At 43.5% G+C, this 23,027-nt stretch overlaps 1 protein-coding gene across 1 annotated transcript; it reads left to right on the top strand.

Annotated features, from left to right (window-relative positions):
• The first annotated feature begins 1,371 nt into the window (after positions 1–1,371).
• GABRB3 (gamma-aminobutyric acid (GABA) A receptor, beta 3) lies at positions 1,372–21,083 on the top strand. Its single transcript, XM_008584311.1, has 3 exons — positions 1,372–2,462; positions 7,953–8,197; positions 16,529–21,083. The coding sequence occupies exons 1-3, from the start codon at positions 2,381–2,383 to the stop codon at positions 16,868–16,870; spliced, it is 669 nt and encodes a 222-aa protein (XP_008582533.1). The 5' UTR covers positions 1,372–2,380; the 3' UTR covers positions 16,871–21,083.
• Positions 21,084–23,027: the final 1,944 nt, after the last annotated feature.

The raw sequence follows: 23,027 nt of genomic DNA, 5'->3' as shown, positions 1-23,027 counted from the left end.
AGAATAAAGGTGTGTAGGTGCATCTCTTTCCTGAACTTATCTAAGCTTAAAAGCAAGTTCTAAAAATCACAAGGAAACAAAATGAAATGGTTAGATACAATTACATACAAAAATTTAACTATCTGTGTGTCCCCACTGAAACCCATTAAAAGTTTTAAAACTGACAGCTGGGAAATGTTTGCAGAGCATACAAGCAAAGAGTAGTGTGTAAAGAGTTTAGACAAAAAGGTAAAAGCAGGAAGAGGAAAGAAATGAGAAGAATGAAACAGTAGTGTGATCGGATAATTCATAGATTAAACATGGAAGAGAAAAAAACATATAACAAGTATTCAATTAAAGAAAGTAATTGAAAGGACAAAATTTTCCCAAGGGAATTAACCAAAGTTATTTACTTATAAGAGATACTGAGTGGCATTATCGTGTTTGCAGGGTGAGACAGGCACTTTCATAAACCGCTGGTAGTGGCAGCACATATCGGTTTCATCCTTCTGCAAAATAACGTGATGGTGCGTATCAAAAGCCTTAAACATTGGCCCAGCAGTTCCCCTTTTGGCGTGTTCATCCTAAGGAAATAACCCTAAATATAGCAAAAGGGCTCTGCTCAAAGACATTCTGAAAAGTACTTTTTTTTTTTTCCTTTTTGTCTTTTTTCGTGTCTGGCAACGGATCGCAACCCTCAGTGTCGCGCCCGTACCAGACCGGCAACGGGATCGCAACCCTTGGTGTTGCACCCACACCTCGCTCAGCCAGTGAGCAGGAACGGGTCTGTATGTGGGATCCGAACCCTCGGTGGGAGCACCGCCGCGCTCCCAAGCAGCGCACTGTAGCAGTGCGCCACCGGGCCGGCCCCCTGAAAAGTACTTTTTACAATTTTGTAAAAATGGAAATTACCTAAATCTAGAGCACTCAGGAATTTGTATTTATAAACTATACAGTCCATGTGTATATATTTGATTAAAAAAATAGGAAGAATTTAAAATCCTGTTTACAAATAATTTGTAACAACTACGAAAATATTTATGCTGTGTCGGCGATATGATACATGTATCTGATCAGAGCTGTGTAAAAGAAATTATAGGCGCACACACAAAAGACTCGAGGGAATTTCCCAGATTGTCAGCCTTTAAGTGCTGGGCCTATTAGGTGATTACTTTTCTCTTTTGTATAATTTTGGCTGAAAGTGTGGTTGATGCTGAAGTAGGGGGCCTGGAGATAAAATCGTTCATCTTGTACATAGAGATAACAGTCATGAGAGTGGATCAGACTGCTGAAGAAAAGAACAGTGTCCCTGCAACACAAAAAGCAATGTGGGACAAAGTGTGGAAAATGCACATATTGGAGGCAGAGGGGGACTAGGAGTCTGTCAGGCTTGGAGTGAGAGCAGGTAGAGAAAGGCGTAGTTCCTGAAGCCCAGGTGTAGCACCTAAGGAGCAGAGAGGGTCCGTCAGTGGGGGTAGGACAGTCAGCAAGTCAGTGATTAGAGAAGGCCATTGGGTTTTCACTGACCTTCAAGCAGCTTCGATAGAATCTGGGAGATAAAGTACTGAGAGGGTTGGAACTGATCAAGTGGGCTGTCGAAATGGATGGCAGGAACTAGAGGCCACACTTGCCTGGCTCTGAGAAAAACAAAACAGAAAGGCAGACATAACGCTACTGTGGCGGTCTAAGCGGCGTCTTCCCACTCTGTAACGGTGGAGCTGAGTGGAACGGACACATCTGAGGATTAGCCCTAGGACCCGGGTGCCCTTCTTCCCGCCTTCCCGTGGCTGGAGAGAGCACCTCATGGTGCACTGCTGCCCTCTCTGGGACTGCACTGGCTCTCTGCCACTCCAGGTCTGGGGTGGCCCAAGCTTTCCCAGTCGGTCTGAGGTCAGTGCCACCAACACCTGTGCTGAGAGTTGTTGGGCATGGGCTGAAGGGTTACTGCTAAAAACTGTTTTGCTTCCTAAACTTTGAACCACATCTCCCCTGTCTAGAGTAGAGAAGAAGGGGATGGTCATAAATTAAACAAGCAAACAAGGTATTTGGCATTTTTCTGTATTCTAAGCTAAAATCTTCCCCCAAGCTTTCCCGGGGATAGTTTTCAGCTGAGCAGTTAGCCTTAGAAGAGTATCCTCATGATCGTCTTATACACAGACTGCAGTACACCCCCCTCCCAATTCTTCCATAAATACCGTTTGGCAGACAGAATCAAGCTGCATGGTTGATTTAGCTCGTGAATTTTTCACACACATGCCAGTGACCTGGGAAGTCCAAGCAAGCTGCCACCCCTCTTCTCCCCAGCCTGACACCTTGTCTGTCTACTGCAGGTGCCTATCCCCGACTCTCGTTGAGCTTTCGGTTGAAGAGAAACATCGGATACTTCATTCTTCAGACTTACATGCCCTCTATACTGATTACCATCCTCTCCTGGGTGTCCTTCTGGATCAATTACGATGCATCTGCTGCTAGAGTTGCCCTCGGTATGTGCCATTTTTAAGTGACATTTAAAATGTAAAGTAACCGTATCATTACAGTATTAGGAAAGTTCAAAGGCTATAGTTCAACTACAATTTTTTGACATTATGACACCAGCCTTGCCCGTGTAGTCACTTTTTATCTTGAAGCACTAATTTCATGCACGATTCCCTTGATGTGTTAATTTAATTATAAGGCTCAAATGTGAATTTTCATGCCCATGAAAGGGAAAATATGCTTGCAGAATATTTGCATAATAAAACTATTTTTGACACTAATTTTAAAGCAAGGATTAACATCTCCTGTTCAAAATTATTCTGTGGCCCAGAAAGAAGACTTGATTAATTGTGCATTCTCCTTTTTTAAGTCTGTAAAATAGTCAAATATTACAGCACATAATTAGAATTACACAATTTAATAAGCACTAAAACATGTAGTTAGATTCTGAGTGATTCCCAAAAGCTCTGGTGATCTTTTCTGACCACTGGTTCTTTGACAAGTGGATTATTAGCTGATTTACAATATACGTTATAGGTTGCAATATTATATTTAACATTTTTGATTATTACGGGAAGGCTTATATATTCAGAAACATTCTCCACTGTGCTAATTATTATAAAACTGCATGGACAAAAGAATCATTTAAATACATTTTAGGTAAGTACAGAGCTCACAACCAATCTCCAGTCCATTTTTTCTTTGGGTAGGGGTGAATTTAAGTCCTGAAAATGAAATTATTAATAGTACTTTTAAAAACTGATAGAAAAGAATTATCAACACATTTGCTGGTTCCAGTTATCCCCTCTTTTCTTTCTTTTTCTGTTTACTGATTTTTTCCCAGGACTTTAAGTTGAGTAGCATTTTTTTTAAAAGAGAATGGGTGTTCATATGTGTGTATAGACATCTGGTTTAGACCCACAGATATGTAACTTGTACAGATTTCCACCCCCTAAGAAGTAACACATACTTATGACTAGAGAAAATCAGGTAGCTATTGCAAAAAGTGTTAGGTGAATAAAAAAGCACATTGAGAACAAAGAAGTATCAAAAAAGTAAAAGTGCTGTATTGATTATTTTGTATTTCTAATAGGTATGGTAAGCAAAATTCTTTTAAAAATGTCCAGAATGCCTCTACAGCCTATAGAGGTTACCCTGTAATGTCAGTCTTTATGTAGATTTTACTTTTTTTTTTTTTTCTTAATGTTACTAGTTTACTCTTTGTTAAATTGTTTTCTCACCTGGAAAGTGAAGAGATACAATGAATTTGTAGGGGCAGGTCCAAATTTTGCGAAGTAGTTTGCATACGTAATTTCAGGTGCTCTGTTTTAAGAAAAAGAATATAAAATATTCAAACAAAAAATTCCTGCTACCCGCTACCCCCACCCCCACCCCCTCCCTGAGCCCAGAAGAGGCCTCTGCAAGTGAAGACTTGAAGCGGAAACTTCACAGGCTTCACAGTGAATCTTCTGGAAGAAGATATTGTTACTGAAGTAATTAGATAAATGTGAGCACCAAACAACTATAGTTACCTGGCGTCATAATGGGTGAGGCGTACTGAAAATGTGAACATCTAAATTTCCTAGATAAACAAGTTTTAAACCTCCTTAAATGTAAAATATTGTCTTCCACAATATTAAACAGATAATCTATCTGAAGTAGGTTATATTCAACCCAACCTCATTACAGTATATGAAAGTGTTTTCACTTTGTCTTAACAACACAGCATCACTATTATAAATCTAAATCATGCATCTGTGGCTCTGCTGGGATGAATCGTAGCCAAGGTTAAGCCACTGGAGCAGGGTCAGGTTCTGGCTGGTGTTGGAGATGGAGGCAGGCGTGAGGGGAGCAGGGAGAGGGCACCCCCCAGCCAGGGGACTTAAAGCCTGCAGGTGTGCAAGGCAGTTGTGATCTTAGGGCCACAGGGTCTGGCAATAGTGGGAGCCCACAGGTCCAGCTTTCAGGGCGACACCAGCACGCTCATTCCCACTGTCCCTCCTGCCAATGGAGGATGTGGCTCTGGGTCTGGGTCTGCAGGTGCTGGGAAACAACAGTTGGTTGTCTCCAGTTGGTTAAGGAAATGTCATAGGGTCATGACACTGAATAAGATCACCATCATAAAAACAATGACGATGATAATGAAGGCTGAAACTTATCAGATGCTCAGCTGCCCCAGTCTCTGCTAAGACCCTTAGTGTGTTTATCTGACCTATTCTGTAGAAGGTCTGTAGCAACATAGGCAACATTATTGCCCCATCTTACAGAGCAGGAAAATGAGGTACAGAGAAGCTAAGTGACTGGCACAAAGTCACATCATTACTACATTTCCAGTGATTTCAATCCAGTTAGTCTAACTCCAGGGCCCTCTCCCTTAACCACTATGGGTGGTTCTTAAAGTGTCAATAGGATTTTAAGAAAGCTAAGCAAGCATTATTACTTCTTGTTATTGAGGGATCCCTCCAAATCTTTAAGGTGCTACTGTGCCCTGTGACTCTTTAAGAGGATAAGGCCATGGTTTGGAGGGCTTTGATTCTCCAGTCTCCTCCCCCAACCCCTCCCCCAGCCTCCTGCTGGTACCATGCCCTTTGCCATGCTCAGAGTGCTGCTGGCCTTCCTCCACAAGGGCTGCGCTGTGCTAGGTCCACCTGGTTCTAAATGAGGTCAGGAAGAGCAGTGAGTGTGCAGACGGAGGGCACCCAGTGTGGCCTATGCTGTGAGCGCTCCCCTAGACTCGCACTGTGGGCCTGGAGTGTACTGCAGGTGCCAGGCCTGCTCCCCTGCTGTCACTGTGCAGCTGTGGCTCGGCTGGGCTGCTGCTCTCTGTGCTTTGGGACGGTGCGCCTCTGCTGCCGGGGCTGACCCCGGATGCGCTGAGCTGTTAGTGTCAGCAGCCACCAGACGGCAGAGTGGGAGCTGGAATTAGGTGGTCTCCCTCAGAACCCTGAGTCCAGCTGTCCATGAATAAGTATCAGTACTTCTAAAGTGAAAATGTGTCCTAATGTAATTTAGGCCTCATTATTTTGATCAAAAAAGCGAGAAATAAAACGTTTTGATTAAATGATGCACAGAAACTGTATTTTATTTCATAGCCATCTTTATAAGTGTAGTTTTTCTGATACAGTGTTCAGTGAACATAATCTAGAAGAGAAAGGAGCTGAGGCTAACAGCCTGCTAAACGTATGAAGAACACAAAAGCCCTACACCCAGTCACCTTCTCTCTGCCCTCGACGGCGTCCTCTCAGACAGTGAAGTTCAAGGCAAGGCCAGGAAAACCAGAGGCTTCTGAAGAGTTATTTTTCTGTAGTGATGATTGTAACACAATCATCTGTTGTTATCAGTGTTGACAGTGCCAGTTACGGTCAGTGGCTCGCCACAGGCCCCAGGCACTACCTTTAGACTTCCCCACAGCTCCAGACAATGGCCTGGGCCATGTGGCTCTCCTGTCCAGGCTGTGGACCACCACATACACCATCCTCCACAGGATCCTAGAGAGGAGGCAAAACTACTGGAGGAATTAGTAAATGCACAGGCCTTTTAAGCTAAGAGCTTATATGAACCCAAACCAGAGAGAGGGGTGCACTCCCTGCAAAGGCTTGCTGTTAAGAGATCCTTGAGCCTATCCCTCTGGACCTCACAGTCAGGCTGAGTGGCTGTGTGGTGTTCTGGCTGCACCTCCCAGTTCTCCCAGCCCATTTTGGGGACACCCACCGAGGACAGTGTTTCTCATGTCTGTCGGCTAGAGAGGCTAAGCTGCAGCTGAAGCTGCGCACTCAGGCTTCCCAGGTCCATGCTGGAGGGGAAAGAAACTAGAGGCATCAGCATTACCAAGTTGTGAGTAATGGTGAGAATGCCTAATTTGTAGCATTTGTATGGTGTTTTCACATTTATTTGTAAATTGAAATTATCCCAATGCCATTTTCAAATTTACAAAGTCCTGAGGGGCACATGAATGTGATGTTAAGGGAGAACCTTAAGATGTTCTGATGTCCTAGCTTTCTGTGCATTCCACAGCAGCCGTGGATTGCAGTTGCACGTAAGAATCGCTTCTCAGATCTTCAGTTCTCTTCTCTGCTTCCTGGATGGGTATGGGCTCTTTCGCTGCCCTGAAGCTCATCATGGGCGAGCTGAGCTCCATAGTCTTGAGGCCCTCCCTGCAGGACACGTTTGTGCCTCCAGGGATGGGAATCCAGAGGGGATCAAAATAAGATGCGTGACAAGTCCAAGCTCCGGCCTGGACCGTGGGCAGAGCGGCCTGGAGAGCTGGCTGTGGGCCCACACTGCCTCCTGCCTCGCTCGGGCCACTTGTTCTTCCGGTCAGCGTGGATGAAGGACCGAGGCAAGGCTCTCAGTGCTGAAAGTCACCTTTTCAGGGAGGCCTGTGGGAGCCATGGAGAGGAAGCGTCCTCTCCATTGGCTCCTGGAAGACACAGTTAACAGTCACATCAGTTAATATCAGAGGCATCAGTTGCGTGGGTAGGAAAGAGTTGACCAGAGCACAGTCCCAAGACGTCGTGCCAACTGCCATAGTTACCGCCCCCCAAGAAGTGATCGAGGCCTTTCCTGTAAGCCTGGCTTAACTCACTTCAGCAGGCTCTGGTCATGTCACTAACAATGTGGCCCCTGGTCCCTGTGGCCCAAAATCATTCAGTAAGGGATCTTTGTATGGCAAGAACAGTGTCAACTGCCTTGGGTGGGAGAATTGCAAAATATGGTCCTTCCATGGCTTCAAAGACTAAATGAGCTCCATTAGGGAGCTAACTCACACAGCTTGACACAATGATGTAAAAACAAAAAAGACCTGGTCACTGCCCCAGAGCATGGTGAGGTTCTATGAAATAGGGAAAAAATCATTAACCCTTGACTTTAGCAAGTGTTTCCCAAGCAGGGTGTGTAGACTGTGGGACCATCCACCCTCATAGCCCCACTCAGCTGCTCCTTTATCTTGAGCTCAGGGCTGGATCACATCCTTGATCGTAGAAAGCCATTGTCTCACTCCTCTGGCCTCCAGTGAGCACTGTGGTGGCGATTACTTCTTTCCGTCGGGCAGTCTCACTGAGCTCCACCTGAGGGCCTTGCCTCTCCAGCCGGGGATGACCTCAGGTTCATGCTGTGTCCTGGAGGTTTCTCATCCAGGCTCTTAGTGCTTTATGTTTATTTTCTTCCAATGTTCATTGAGATCACATTCTTCTTTGCTGCCCTACATATCTCTCCTTCCACTTTGGAAATTCCATTCTCCTCACTGACAAGGTGCAGTGGGGGGGTGGAGGGGACAACCTGCAGTTTCATGTCCCCAGAGTAAAGCTGTGAGCTCACTGTTCAGAGTGTGACATGCTGACCAAACGACATGCTGTAAACTTTGTTGCATTCTGATTGCCCAATAAAGTTCAATGCATTATCTCCAACTACAAGCCGTTGGAGAATATATAAAAGGGGAGTGAGAAATGAGGACCCCTGCAGCCGAACTGCAGCCTCTCAGCACATCCTCTCTTTTCCAGGGATCACAACTGTGCTGACAATGACAACCATCAACACCCACCTTCGGGAGACTTTGCCCAAAATACCCTACGTCAAAGCCATCGACATGTACCTGATGGGCTGCTTCGTCTTTGTGTTCCTGGCGCTTCTGGAGTATGCCTTTGTCAACTACATTTTCTTTGGAAGAGGCCCTCAGAGACAGAAGAAGCTTGCAGAAAAGACAGCCAAGGCGAAGAGTGACCGGTCAAAGAGCGAAAGCAGCCGGGTAGGCTTTGCACACCCCGCTCCACTCCCAGCCCCCCACAGCTGACCGGCCCCTGTGTTTACTTGCATGATCTTTGGGTGGAAATGGTGGAGGCTTTGTTCATCATAATCTGAAATATTTCCTGTGCAAGACACTGGGTTTCACACGAAACCAACAGTAGTAAAGATGCTGAGAAGCCTAAATCTTCCCAGGTCCCTGTAAAAAGGACAGGATGTGTGGCTCCTGGCATGAATAAATCTCTGGGGTGTGGGGCTTGACTTTGACACACAGAAGCATATTTCCAAATATGTTGCAATATTCCTTTGGTTGTAAAATGACCACTTTGACAATCCAGCGTGCTGCTGTTCTTCGCACTGAAGTAGGCAGACAGACCCCTCTCATCCATACTCTCGGACACAGCCCCCCAGGAAAATCCAAAGTGCAGGAAGAGTGAGCAGGTTGGGAGCAGTGCTCTATCCAGAGCTTTTCTAGATCCCTCCAGGGCGTGTTCTGCAAAAAGCCAGGGCCTGAAGACCCTAAGCAGTGGCCAGCAGGGTGTGCTGATGCAGGAAGCCCCTGGGGGAGTGTAGATCAGGCTCACCTCCTCCAGCCTACCTCTGCAGGCTGTTACCCTCTCCCAGTTACAAAGTAAAGTAACCTTGTCTCTAAATGCCATTTCAGCTTATTTTTAACAAAAGCAGTGTGCTATTGCACTTATAAACAATATTTTAATGAAAGCACATTGCAATTTCTATATAATTTTAAAAATCTATTTTATTTTAATTCTTCTTGTTAAACTATCTTATTTCTCAGGCCTGTGGAGCCCTCTTTGCTCTTTCCCATGCCTTTTGTGCCATCCCGGTCCACCCCTCCCAAGAGCACATAGCCACTCCCGGAGTACCACCTGTGCCCTAGCGGTGGCACAGAGTAAGTCCACAGATATCCAGAAATGAATGGAGGCATGTTACATGAATGTAAATGGCTCCCCTCCTTTCAGCAAAACACAAATAGGGTTGGTCAGAAAAACCCAGGATCTGTGAATAAAACCAGGCTTTCCACAGGCAAAATTATCTTCAAATTTTTACTGGAAAATATACTTAGAATCATACTGTTATGTTTCTAAGTATGTCCACATCCTACTTTGAATACATAATGTGCTTTGGTCCTGCTGTTTCCAGGGAAACTAGAGCTCGTCACATCGCTGTAGTTTCCGTCACACAGGCACATGCACACACACACGTACATGTAAGACTCTGGCTTTCCAAATTCTCTCTTGATCCTGGTGGATTATGAATTTGTTTCCTTGCTTCTAAATGATACTGTTTAGCACAGTCAAATTGTTGTACTACAGAAATACCTTTCTGAGTGTGAGCTTTAAATTTAAAACAAAAACAAAGACAAAAAAATCTCAAACAAAGAGAAAATTAGCAGAATGTAGATAGCAGAGAAATTTTCAGTCGATTCATGAATCCATTTTGTTCTTTGTTTTTCCAAAATGTGTTTGTTTTCTCAGCAGTTTTGGCAAAGCTTTTACATCTTCATATTTAAAAAAATCTGTTATTGTAGATCAGCTCTTACGGTTTAAAGTCAACATACAAATGCATGTACATTCATTTAAAATGCATATTTGATGCTCTTAAAGATAAAAATCGTTCCTGACTGAAATTATGAATTTAGTGATAATTTTTAAATAGAAATGTGCCTCCCAGAAAGTTTACATCAAGCAATGTGGATGAATTAAAGGACTGTGAGGAGGGAATTGCAAGTTTTAAGTGACTCACAAATGGCACTGCACACACAAGCCAGCAGCGTCACCGACAGTGCCTTGTAACTACTCACCACTGACTGTCAGCGGTAGCACTTGGTTTGGTTTACCAGTAAAGCCACCAGCAGCCTGCAGTTTTCCGCTCACCAACAGCTGCCAGCTCTGCAGCAGGGTCTCGACTTATTGCTGTCTCTCCTGAGACCACATTCTGTGTCCTCTAAGGCATGTCGAAGGAAGACAGTGCCTGTAGGGGCACTGTAGATGCCAGTGAGGGGTCTGTGCCACCACAGTTCCCCTGTGACAGGGACTCCATTGACACTACTGTATGACCATGAGTAGACTTTCCTTGTTTGTAGTGGTTATCCACTATAACTGCTGGGCCTAGGGCACAGGCGGTACTCCAGCAGTGACTGCATGCCCATGGCAGGCGTGGACCGGGATGTCACAAAGGGCGTGGGAAAGAGCAAGGAAGGCTCTACAGGCCTGAGAAATAAGTTAGTTGAGCAAGAAGAATTTTTTTAAAAAGAAAAGGAAAGAAGGGTAGAAACAAATTGTGGCCTAGTAGTTGATTCATGAGTGCACAACGCGTTCCCATGTTTGCTTAGTTTCTCCTCAGCCCCGTGCTACAACGTAAGCCTTGACCCTCACCTATCCGTGCATTCCATCTATTTGTTCCTGCCTTCTCCTGTGCCAAGGAGTTGGGCTTCAGTCACGACGCACGCATTACAGAGGCAAGTTTTGCAATATTTTGCAAGTTGACCGATTGGTGTTTCAATTTCACGAAGTGGCAGAAGAAAGTCATAATTCTTGCCAAGGAATCAGAGCCGCAGGCTCCACATCATTCTTACTAAAGAGCAAGATTTCATTCCTCACATGACAAATCCTTTCTTAGTCTTCTAAAACTATAGTCTTTTTCTTAACTAGAAGCTGGAAGGTATGTAGAGAATGAGATATCAGCTACGTGCCAATCTGGTGACATATTCTAGGGAAAGAAAAACACCAAATTCTTCTGTGATGTATTCTGAATGAGACATTTTTAATCTTTAATGTTTGCACCTGTCAAGGTGATAGAGCAGGAAGAAAAACTACATTGAAATCAATGATTCTAATTGTAGTAGATTTGAGATGAACCCTTCAAAATAAGAAGTATTCATGAAATGATTTAAAAATTGCAAGTCATCTGTCATTCTATAAAGAGCACTTCAGTCTTGTATTTCACCCACAATCACTTCTTTCTGTTTTAAGACTTAAATTATAGATGATAGAAAAAGAGTTGTATCTTTTTGGGGAAATATTTGTTTAACGTGTTTGGTTCCTAAAATTTAATAGATTTGGATGACCTTTTAATTCTTTCAGAAAAAAATAATCTGCTAGTGGTGTTGGTGTAATTGTCCTACAAATCAGCTTAGGTTTAAATGAAAACCATGTAAATGTACAACTATAAGCCAAGCAAGCAAACTATTTACACTATGGTCTTATTAATTCGATTTATAGTTGAGCTACTTTCTATGCTAGAATAAGTGCTGGCTGCATTGCTGTTTCCATCACAAGTGTTCACCCTCTCTGAAACAAGAATGATGTAAAATTGTATGGGTTCTTTTGAGTCCTACCTCACATGAGCTGGGTCCTAGACAGCTAAACCTAGCCATCAAATGTCCAAGTGCCCAAGAGCACCTCAGCTTTGTAAATTATTAATGATGTTGTCAGGGAAGCAGTTTCGACTTCCCTCTGGCTAGGTTTCCCTCACTAGAGTTCAAAGGCACAGACTTAGATTCCCACCTTCATGAGGTCATTTCCCAAACACACAACACTGACCACAAAAGACTGAAGAAGACAGGACATTGACTCGTACAGATTTTCACCAAATCTTGAAAAATGAACTCAGCATCCGGTTGACTTCATTTCTTGTGTCTCCTTCACACTCCCTGTGTGGTTCCTGAAACCGTCGGATATGTCCTTACCTCTTTGTTTTGTCCCTTATCTTGTCCTTTCTACCTAGACTGCCTTTCCTTGTGGTCCACATCTTCCCTCCTTGCGGACCTGAGCCAGATGTTCTCCTCTGTGGCATTTTCCCCACTGCCTGGCTGCATCCTCCATCCGTCACTCCCTGCCCCAAGCAGTCGGTTTTGTCCCTGTTCTCCCAACCAATAGGGCACAGGCTCCATGCTTGTGAAATGGTAAACCAAGCCCTCCCCCCAGACAGCATCCAGTGCCTTACATCCTCCAGAATGCACACACCATGTCCCAGTGGGAAGAGAGGACAAAGCTCATACATGTCATCTGTTTAAAGCCAGGTGAAACTGAGTCATCAGAACCTTCCAGTTCACCTGAATAAATGGTTTGCAAAATATTCCCCTCCCTCCGTTTAAGAAAAGATATTTCTTTCTTTGGTATTTTGTTCCACAAAGTTGTTAATTCCAGTCCCCTAGATTTTGATAAAAGGAGTTTTTCTTATGGTATTTTTGGTAACTTGAAAAAAAATGGTATTTAAAAATGTGTTTACAGGTCACCATGCATTATTTTCCAAATGCATTCGCTGGTTATTTGAAGTGTTCACCTGCTAGACCCCCACAGGGTGAGGACCTTCTCGTGTTCATCCTGTGGTCCTGCGCCTAGAACAGCTCGTGAGGATGAGTGTAGCGGGGTGGGGGGGGGGGGGCGGGGACGGTAATGTTTTGCGTGAATAATCCCGAACACTCCCAGATCCTTCGTGTGCAAGTCTCCAGTGGGTCCCACCTTCTCAAGTAAACCACTGGACTTTTTCATCTCACAGCTTTGTTCTACTTAACACATTACATGGGCTGTAGAGAACAGTCTTCTAGAGCCCTACATATGATGTTTTCTGCTTTTTTCTACCTTCAGGAAAACAATTTCAGTTTTCTGAGATTCTAATTAATATGTAGTAAACCATGTATTGTTAGTAAAAGAATAATTCCCACATTCTAGAAAAAAAAAAAAAAAACAAGCATCTTTCTTCCACCTTTGTTTTTTCCCTGACTCAACTTATACATTTTAGTTTAAGCTTATAAGCTTATCATTTAAGTACATCTGTTTAAAATGTTGGACATTTAAATAAACTCTAATTGAGCTTATTTGATAAGTGACCACAATTTATTAATTCTCTTTAAGTGGCAATCAAATATATTTTTTCTCATGATTCAAATATATTTTTTCTCAGATATTTGGTGGGGTATCATGCATGTTCACTGCAGTAAAGTGAATTAACTGAATGGCCCGAATTACCAGCGCTGCACTGGTGGACCCATCTCCCAGCCCAGCGTGAGTGGTGGCTCATCCCTCACCACGCAGTTCCCTCCTATGTGGCATAAGCACATTGGGAGGAGCTGGGAGAGAGGGGCCAGTGAGCCTGGGCTCCTCCTCGAGTATCTTGCTGTCGATGGTTCTTCTTGTAAAGCCAGCTCGCTGGCCACACTCTCCTCCCCACTGCACCCAAAGCAGGTCAGAATCGCCCCCTGCTCAGAGAGACTGAGTGACTCCGCCTCACCAGGGCACCCCCTGCGGGTCCCCTGGTCTGCACAGACTACTGCCCCTCCTGTTCCAGCCACACCTTCATTTACCTTTGGGCCTTCTCCTCTCACATCCTCTTGGTACAAAGAGAGACTTGGTCTCCCAAACCACCGATGCCTCCCTGGTTTTGAAGACAGCAGACGTTGTTGTGGGAAGGGTTTTACTGCTGGTCATTCCAAGGAAAGATAACAGACACAGAAACAAAGTTACAAAATGTTGCCAAGGTCTAACATTCCAGGTACTTTTGAAATGCAAGCACCATTAGGATTTTCCCTCTACTGGATATAAATAAATAAATAAATAAATAAATAAATAAATAAATAAATAAGAAAACACTAATGGGTTTCTGTCCTTGCCCCTTGCCCCCACCGTGCCTCTGTGAAGGGCCTTCTATCCAGCCCCTGTGCTGTTACCTTTGTCCATGTGCATGTCCGTGTGCCCCCAGCCTGGCTCTCTTCCATCCTAAGGAGACTGCTCTGTCTGTGAGGATCCCCAGGGTGGTTCTGTCCATCCTGGAGTTCACTGGCAGCAGCATTGTTTAAAGAAACAGAACAGCCCTGGGCTCACAATGAAGGATGTGCTTGCTGCAGTGTGGGTGTTCCTGCTGGGAGCTCAGAGGGGGCAGGAAGTCTGTGGCCCCTCTGGGGATCTAAGTGGAAGTTGCTGTCCCCACTCCTTCCCTCCCTCAGAACTGCAGAGACCAGAACTGAGCGGGTGCTGGCCAGGCCCAGCAGAGGCACTGGGATTGGTGTGCGGCAGGAGCACAGCAGCAGTGGACAGTGCAGGGCGCTTCTCTTCCAGACTGCACTAGTGGGAACAAAGCCGGGCAGGGCCCTCTGGCAGGGCCGTCTCTGCACTGTCTCCTCCCACATCGGCTTTTACTTTTTATCCTGCAGCTCGAGTTGTGCTTCTGGAACACGCTGATTTTGTACTCAGAAATCACTTTTACTGTCTGTTACCCAGAGGGCAAGGTTGAGATTCCTTAACACCACGCACAGAAAACCTTACTGGCCTGACTCTAACCTGCATCCCACTCACCACTCGGTGTCCTCTGCTACTGTGATAAGATGGTGTGGAGATGACAGTGACAGTGGTCCCATCCGCCTCAGGCACAGCCACTTGCGTGATCTGTGAGTCGGTCATCTCGGGACTTGAGTTCCACTCAAGGAGTCTGCCTTTCTCATAGCGCTGCTCGTTCTCTTCCAGCCTTTGCTTCTGCTGTTCTCTTGCATTTTGCCTAAAAAATTTCTACTTGTTCTTTGAGGCCCAGTGCAGTGCATGTCCCTCTCTCCTCCTGTAGAGGTTTTGGTTGCTGCTGTAACCACCACAAATTCAGCAGCTTCAGGCAACACCCATTTCTATGGCACAGTTTCACAGGTTGGACACGCAGACACAGTCCATGGGCTCCTCTGCGTGGCCTCAGTGGGGCTGTACTCCCTCTGGTGGCTCTGGGAGTGAGTGTGCATCGAGGCTCATGCAGGTGATGGCCAGGACAGTTCCTGTGGTTGCAGGACTGAGGTCCCGGTTGCCTGGATGGCTATTGGCTGGAGCCAGTCTTTGCTGCTAAGGCTGCCCTGTTCCTTCTGATGCTTTTCCTGAATCCCCTTCCCTCGGGGCTGAACTGAGTCCCTCTCAAGCTTCACATCCCTCTGCATTCATTTCTCTAACTTTCTCTTCTGCTTCCAGTGGGAGAAGACTCATGGGATTAGACTGCCCGCCCCCCGAGTAATCCAAGATAATATCTTTTCATTGCATCTACAAAGGCCCTTTTGCATGTAAGATAACACACTCCCAGGTTCTGGAGAGCAAGGTGTGACCTCTTGGGGGCCACCTCACCTTCCCCAAACATAACTGGCATTCTCTAATCATGGTGTGTAGACATCTCAAAGCCTTCTTTGGTGCCTTTGTGCCAACACCCAAGTGGCCACGTTTGTGTCTGGGGACCATCACTGCTGGGGTACTCACCTGCTCAGAGCTGCGTGGGGGTCTATCTCCTCTCAGTCCGGAGTCTTCTTTTTCCACCTCACCTTACAGAAGATGGGAAGACACAAATTAATATATCAACAAATTCTTTCTCCACATAATAACTAGTTTTGTGAAATCTTCATGGAGAAAGCCATAGATACTTAATCCAGTGCTAGAAGAAGGGGTAGGTTTTCCACGGACAAAGAAAAGACAAGGTGGAGACCCTGCAGGCAAAAGAAGGGAGAATAGATGGGAACATAGGGTAGCTGGAGTAAGCACCCGGCAGACTGCAGAACAGACCACAAGGCCATGCCAGGGACTGGTACTGCTCAAAGGGGAGACGGAGTCTCAGCCCAGAAAGGACTCTACCAGGACCCCTAGCCTCAGGATGGTTCACCGAAAGTTCCATGGCAGACCAACCAGCAAACACATGGACCACTGGCATTCACAAGAAAGGTCTGAAGCTGTGTTTAGCACAGAATAAGATGTTATCATTTTAAAGTTTGGCTACATTGTGGGAAAGGACTTTAAATATAGCCCTTAAAAGGAGGCCTCCTGCCAGGACCAGGATTAGGCAGGAGCTCTTACTTGGATAGGGGTCTATATCTACCCCACCAAAGTCACCAGACTGTTTGCTTATTTCTCCACGACTGTTTTATATTTTATATTATTAGAAAAGGGTATAAGCTGACTTCTAAAGAAGCATGGAAGAGCGTAGTTTCTATCCAGTGTAGACTTGTGAAAAATGCTTAACACCTAAGTTAACATCTAGAAAGGCATTTGTAATTTAACTTCCTCTTCAGTAAGGGTTTGTACCCATAATGTGAAATTTCAGTTTGAAAAAGCCCTCCTGTTATTTTTATCTAATCACCTATGTGAGAATTTTTAAATCAAGGAAATAAAATCTCTAAACTGCAGTTAGGCTTCCAAAATGACATTTTCCAATAAAACCGATTGCTGGGTTTGACAGATGTAAAATTTCTCATAAACTGTACCATGATTGCACGACATTATCCCGACCTGGGTTTGCATATGAACATTAGATTTATCGGCATAAATTTGCTGTCTAACCACATGCACTTTCTTCCAATTAGGTGGATGCTCATGGAAACATTCTGTTAACGTCGCTGGAGGTTCACAATGAAATGAATGAGGTCGCAGGTGGCGTTGGAGATACCAGGAATTCAGCAATATCCTTTGACAACTCAGGAATCCAGTACAGGAAACAGAGCATGCCTCGGGAAGGGCATGGGCGATTCACAGGGGACAGGAACATCCCGCACAAGAAGACCCATCTACGGAGGAGGTCTTCGCAGCTCAAAATCAAAATCCCTGATCTAACCGATGTGAATGCCATAGACAGATGGTCCAGGATCGTGTTTCCATTCACTTTTTCTCTTTTCAACTTAGTTTACTGGCTGTACTATGTTAACTGAGTGACTGTACTTGATTTTTCAAAGACTTCATTTAACACTGAGTGAAATATTACTCTGCCTGTCAAGTTTTTATACCTGTACACACACAGACACACACACGCAGACACACACATATATACATACGCAATTGTATATATATGTGAACTTTCTCAGCATATATATAAAATACACGTGTATATGAGGATGTATGTGTATATGTTTATACACACAGGTGTAAGTACCCATGTGTATATAAAACAAATACACATACATATATACATTTTGCAGCTATGGACAATTTAACACAGGATGCATATTGAAGAAAGTCATAGTTTTTTCTTTTTTAATTGAAAGGGACAAGCATCATCTAAATATTATGCCTTGAGAATGAGGGTGTGAAACACAACATCATCCCAAAAGGTGTCTTTTATTATCATAAGTTAAATGTTTTAGTTTAAAAATCAGAAAGAAATTCTTAGTTAATCTTTGAAAACTCATACAGTGGTATTGCTAGTTTTAAATGAGTCACACACCTCATGTCCTCTCCTCCAGTTTACTAAGTGCAGGCTGTGGTTTGTCTGGTGATGGGGTACTTCCATCGGGCACGCAGTTTTTCTGTCGTAGTGGACGAGGTTCTCGCAAACACAGACAGATCCCACGCGGATGTCTGAACGTCCATCTTCTGAAAACCCATCAGGAGAGAATGGTATCTCATTGTAAGTACTCTAATATCCAGTGAGTGTTTCTTTTCGTTCACTTGGAGTGGATCCAGCTTAACTGTCGTGTGGGAACACAGTGGCACGTTCTGGCAATGACATTTCAATCACTGGAAATGCACTCTATATCTGGAATGGATTTCTAGGCCTGACATCTAGCAGAGAGCATAGACGTCTCAGGTTATTCGTTACTCTATGGTAAAACCATCCAGGATGATTTTCCCCCTTGAGGTTACGTTATCAGTCATTCTTATAACATTGTATGTTAATATAAAATATATTTGCATAATATGCATATATATGTATATTTGCCAAGATTTTGTTTCTTATGCTAGCTATTCTGGCAGCATGCAATGTCATATTTTTCTTTGATGTAACTACTTTCTGTTATCTAGAAATTAAGATTGAAGCTAAAACACTTCTACTGTTCAATTTCAGACACTGAGAACCATCCTCATGCCTTTATTTCCATATCTGACGTATTTCATAAGCACATACACCCGCTCCTAGGCTGACTAGGACTCTGCAGGAACATGACCAGTACACACCACGCATCACCCACAACCCATGACTGCTGTCTGAGGCTCAGGAGGGCAACCTGACAGCAAACAGTCACTTTTTGGTTCCTTCTGATCCACAGCCTCATCAGGATTTGGACTTTTTAAAGCTCGTAGAAACAAGACAAGGTGCACCGGTTTCATAGATGCAAACTTAACTTACTATTTAGATGAGATCTTTCTAAAGAAAAAACAAAGATGATATATTTTTTGTAAACAATGTTTCTATCACAGGCATCCATAAACTGAAATGACTGCAGTTGTGCAAACAGGTGTCACAGCGAAGTTGAGCATTTGGAGAAAAAGTTAAAAAGCAAATATGCCGGAAAGAACTGCTAAATTAATGCTTTATCCCAAAATGCCACATATGCCTCACCCTCTCTGTTCTATCCAAAACTAGTTGCCAGAGTCTATTCCAGGACTCGACTGGCTGGCGCCAGTGTTCTCCACGTAGGCAGAGGCACCCTCCCTGAGGACACACGTGGTGTGGACTAGCACCACGAGCTGACCACGACTTGATCTTTCTTTGGTGGCCATAACAACTCTTAATTTGTGGGAGTCTGTAACAGTTCAAAACCCACTATCTGATAAAACATAATCCACAAACTCTCATGCTAGAGGCAATTACCAATTTTTGTGCCCTTTTCCCTCCTTCATTCCTATCTTTCTTCAATGTCTTCTCCCAGCCGCTGCTCTCTTGTTTTATTTTTATCTGGAGACTAGCCAGTGATTTCTTGGTCTTTGGCTTTTCTCTGACAATTGTTGTCATGGGTAACAATGGGGGATCCTAAGAGTTAGACAGATTGGGGAAAACCTTGTAAGTGGCCTTATCATTGTTAACATGTGAAAGATAAAAAGACATTTGCAAAGACCTTATCTCTTTCAATACTTCAGGTATCTTTTGTGTATCCAGTAATTAAAGATGTGAGCTCCACGTGCAGAAGAGGGACCCCAAAGTGCAAATGGATGTGGACAATGGTTGATTTAAGTGTATAATTTATACTGTTCAGAACTGTGACATTAATTCTTTCTGGGAGAAATGTAATTCAAAACTTTTTTGATGCATAGTTGAGGTACCCAAATATCAAAGGCAGAGACCCCCACGGGGCTCAGAAGAACTGCAGTCTACTTCCCAAGGTTTTCTGGATATAAATTTGCATGGTATAGTCATAATAGCTTTTGAGCTTTTTATATGCATTTGGCACCGAGACTGGGATCCACAACTTTGTAGACACTGCGATGAAGTTAACATAATAGCTATACTATAAATAGTGTTTGTAACTACACACACACATACACACACACACACATGCATACATATATTCTGTAAAAAAAAAAAAAACTTTTTAAGATCCTTGGGTATGTGTTTGCTTTACTCCATTTCAGAAGAAAATTACTTTTCTTCCAATAAAATTATTTTATAACTTCTCCATTTTTAAAAGTTGTGAGAAGTATTGAGGAGAGAACTCAGACTGTGCTGACAGAAGAGAGTTGGAGCTGATTCTCTGTTCTGTTAAAATGACCTCTCATTACTCCACAGTAGTTGTTCAAGCCAGTGAGTGAGCCACGTTGAGGAATTCTGAACCCGCAGTTCTGACATGTGTGTGAGGGGGCTGTTACCCACGCCCAGACCTCTTGAGTAAGGACAGAAAAGTTCAGTTTGGAATATAGTGAGCTTTCTTTCTCAACAACTGAAAGTAATAAAAAGTTAATTTCCTAACTGGTCCTGTCTTTTCAAAATGCTTCACAGGGTCTCAAAATGTACACAAGAATCTTGTTAAGACAGTTTGTTATCACCCACATTCAGACATGCTTGAGACAACTCAAGAGCCCTGCCACATCAAACCTTACAGAGAAAGACTGATAAGACTTGTGTCATCTTTAAAACAGTGTTATTCCTGTTCACCATCCCCAGACTGTAGAGGGGTTTCACTGTCTGTACCATGAGATATTCATTTCCCCGTGAATCCCAACCGAATTAGGAAGTATGTCATGATATCCCCATTAGATTTATAAGGTACAAGTACATCTGTAATGGCATATGTTTTAAATGATGGAACCCAGAGCTCTGACATAATCAGTCATTCCCATCAAAGGCATTTATTTCTCTCCTGTCCAAACTTGGGGTTGATATTTTCACCAAGGAGATTATCTCAGAGGTTATGCCAAACAAGGTTAGGACTGGTTTTAGGAGACGGGCACATTGCAGCTGTAGGTGTTCATTTTCAGCAACTAGTAGATACCTGTTGGTGTTTGTCCCACAACGGTGTGTACTAAAAGAGAATATATCCAATTTTGAATCTCCTGGCTTGAAAGTATAATCCATTCCGTAATTCCTACTTTAACTCTCCACCTGAAAACAAGTTCGTATTTATGGCCATTCTGTGTAAGCAAAACTGAACAATTGGTGAAATATTTTGTTGCTCTTGGATTCAACTCTGGCTCTCGTCTTAATGTGAGCCAACAGTCAGAGCAACACTGAATTTTGGGGCAAAACGCTGCCCAGGTGGAATAAATTTTCCCAGGACACTAGCTAGTGTGCCTTGGATTGATTACCTCTTCTACTGCATTGAAAGGTGCCGTGTTTTCCTGAAATACTAAATTCCAACACCTGGGTTTGCAGAGCCCTCACAGAGAGCGGTTTTCACACCGCACCCCTCCCTAGGGCCAGCCCCTCCCCTGTGTCTGTCCTTGTCTCATGTTTCCACGTCACTAGTCAGTGAGAGTGTTCAAGGTAAGTACAGGATCATTCTAGTAGAGATAGGCGATTGCTGTCATGATCAATTCTCATGTGATTTCATTTCATTGTAAAGATAAATTTAAACCCAGTTTTGCTTAAGCACATTGATGTAATTTTTTGGTATTATTTGACATGAAAAAAAACAGCAAAATTGAGTGATAGATACAACATGAAACTTGTTGATGAATGAATTCAAATTTATTAAAAAAGGACTAACTGACTTAAATGTGAAGACTGATTTTTTTTCTCCCTTGGATATCTGTTGTTGAAATGGTGTGGTTATTTTAATTCCAGTCATTTTTAGTTGCTCATGCCCATTTGGATTATGCTTAAAGTAAAAAGAAATAAGCTAAAACTGACTGCATGTGAGACCGTTTAAACTATGTCTTTCTAAAAACACACACACACAATTTATTCTGAACTTCAAAGGAAAGCAAGACACACCGAGATCTACCTTGTCACTCTTCAGATAAGTGTTTTAAGAAAGAAATATTTTTATATTAAAGGCCAGGGAACCAATCTGCCAATAACCTCTGGCCAAGGTGGTATTGATCCTTATCTTCAGCTTTTTAGTATGATAAGGCCATTTCCTTTGTTTTCTCTCCAATGAGAAAGTAACAAGTGGTGTCTTGGAATGAATGAATGAATGAACGAATGAACGAACGAACGAACGAATGAATTCAGATCCTTGGACACCTCAAACCAGACAGAACTTTTACTGAGAAATATATTTCAAGGCTCCCAGAGAGACTGTTGGCTCACCTGCAAACACCTTAAAAACTCCTCGACAGTGGTTGTAAGTCTTACGAAATGCCCTCAGCCAGTTGGTGTTTACCTCCAGATTTATCTACACTAAGCAAAATAACACAAATACTTCAGTAATTCTTTAAAGTTCTTGTTTTCATTCTTTTTTTTTTTTTTCATCATATGGACAAGTTTTTTACATTCCTGGTCTACTTTGGGACCCTATCTTGGACATATTTTACATTAATTCTTTGTCTAATGCTAGAACATCACTCTAAAGACATTTCTTACCTACTTCACTAGGTTAAAACACTATCCATCCTGGGTAACAGGTTTAAATGACCAATAGCCACAGAAGAAAGAATGTTCAAATTCTGACTGAATTCCTTAGTGCTTCTTTTAAAAACCATCCTGCTTTTGATCGACTGAGGAAGCCTTCCTGAATGTGGGGTCCGGTTGTACCCAGAGTCTACCCAGTCCTGTCCCACCTCCACACTGGGCACCACTGTACAGTTCTCCACCTTTTCTACCAGCTTCTAAAGGGCAGGGGTTGTCAACTCTCTTCTGAGTGGGAGCACTGTTCTTCAGAGAAAACTGACTCTTTGGAACCTGTGATATCATTTTTCAGGTAAGACATTATAGGCCCGGCATTGATTGGGGTGACAGGTCCAGTTAGAGTGAACAGGCAAGCAATGCAGTGATATGGAAGCATGTGGGTATGTAGTGGGATGGGGTGTGTGGCTTGAAACAGGAAGAGAAGCTGGCCACTGGCCCAGCAGGCAGATGACATGAGAAAGTGTCTTCACAACGCACACCTCTGTCCCCTGACCCACCGGGTCTAGGCAGCGTCAACTTTCCGTTTTTTAGACAAGGCATTAGCAGCCCTGTCCTGGTGTCTCTCTTGCTTCCTTTCCACCTCCCATCTTCTGTTAGCTATGACTGTGATTATGCATTATCAAGGCTGAAACCCTCTGTCTGCAGTCATAAAATTATATTTTAGCATTTAGTATTATGTTTACAAATTGATGCTAAAAGTTGAAAACGAGTGAACAACCCACATTATTGAGTTGCACTATGTAAGTACATTTCAAGGTCTAGAATTTCAAGGTTCAAATGTGTAAAGATAAACGTTAGAAGAAGGGAAAATAACAGGAATGCTGCCGTCACTCTGCCTGGAAAGCATGGCGGCTGCCGGTGTGCAGAGGCCTCCCTTGGCTTCCTGCAGCGTCAGGGACGAGGCTTTGCACTCAGCACTCCAACCATACATACCTCAGCCTTGAGGATTTTACTTATGAATTCATTCTAAGAGTTGGAAAGCCAGTTGCCGATGAAGTTAACGTAATAAGATGATATAACATGCTAAGATGATATAAATATTATTCAAAGCAGAGCTGAGCAGTTTGCTCAGGTTTCTGCCCCAC

This window comes from Galeopterus variegatus, unplaced genomic scaffold, assembly GCF_000696425.1.
Source record: "Galeopterus variegatus unplaced genomic scaffold, G_variegatus-3.0.2 Scaffold3216, whole genome shotgun sequence".
NCBI classification, from domain to species: Eukaryota; Metazoa; Chordata; class Mammalia; order Dermoptera; family Cynocephalidae; genus Galeopterus; species Galeopterus variegatus.
Note: the sequence above shows the minus strand (reverse complement) of the source record. Positions and strands in the feature narration are given on the sequence as shown.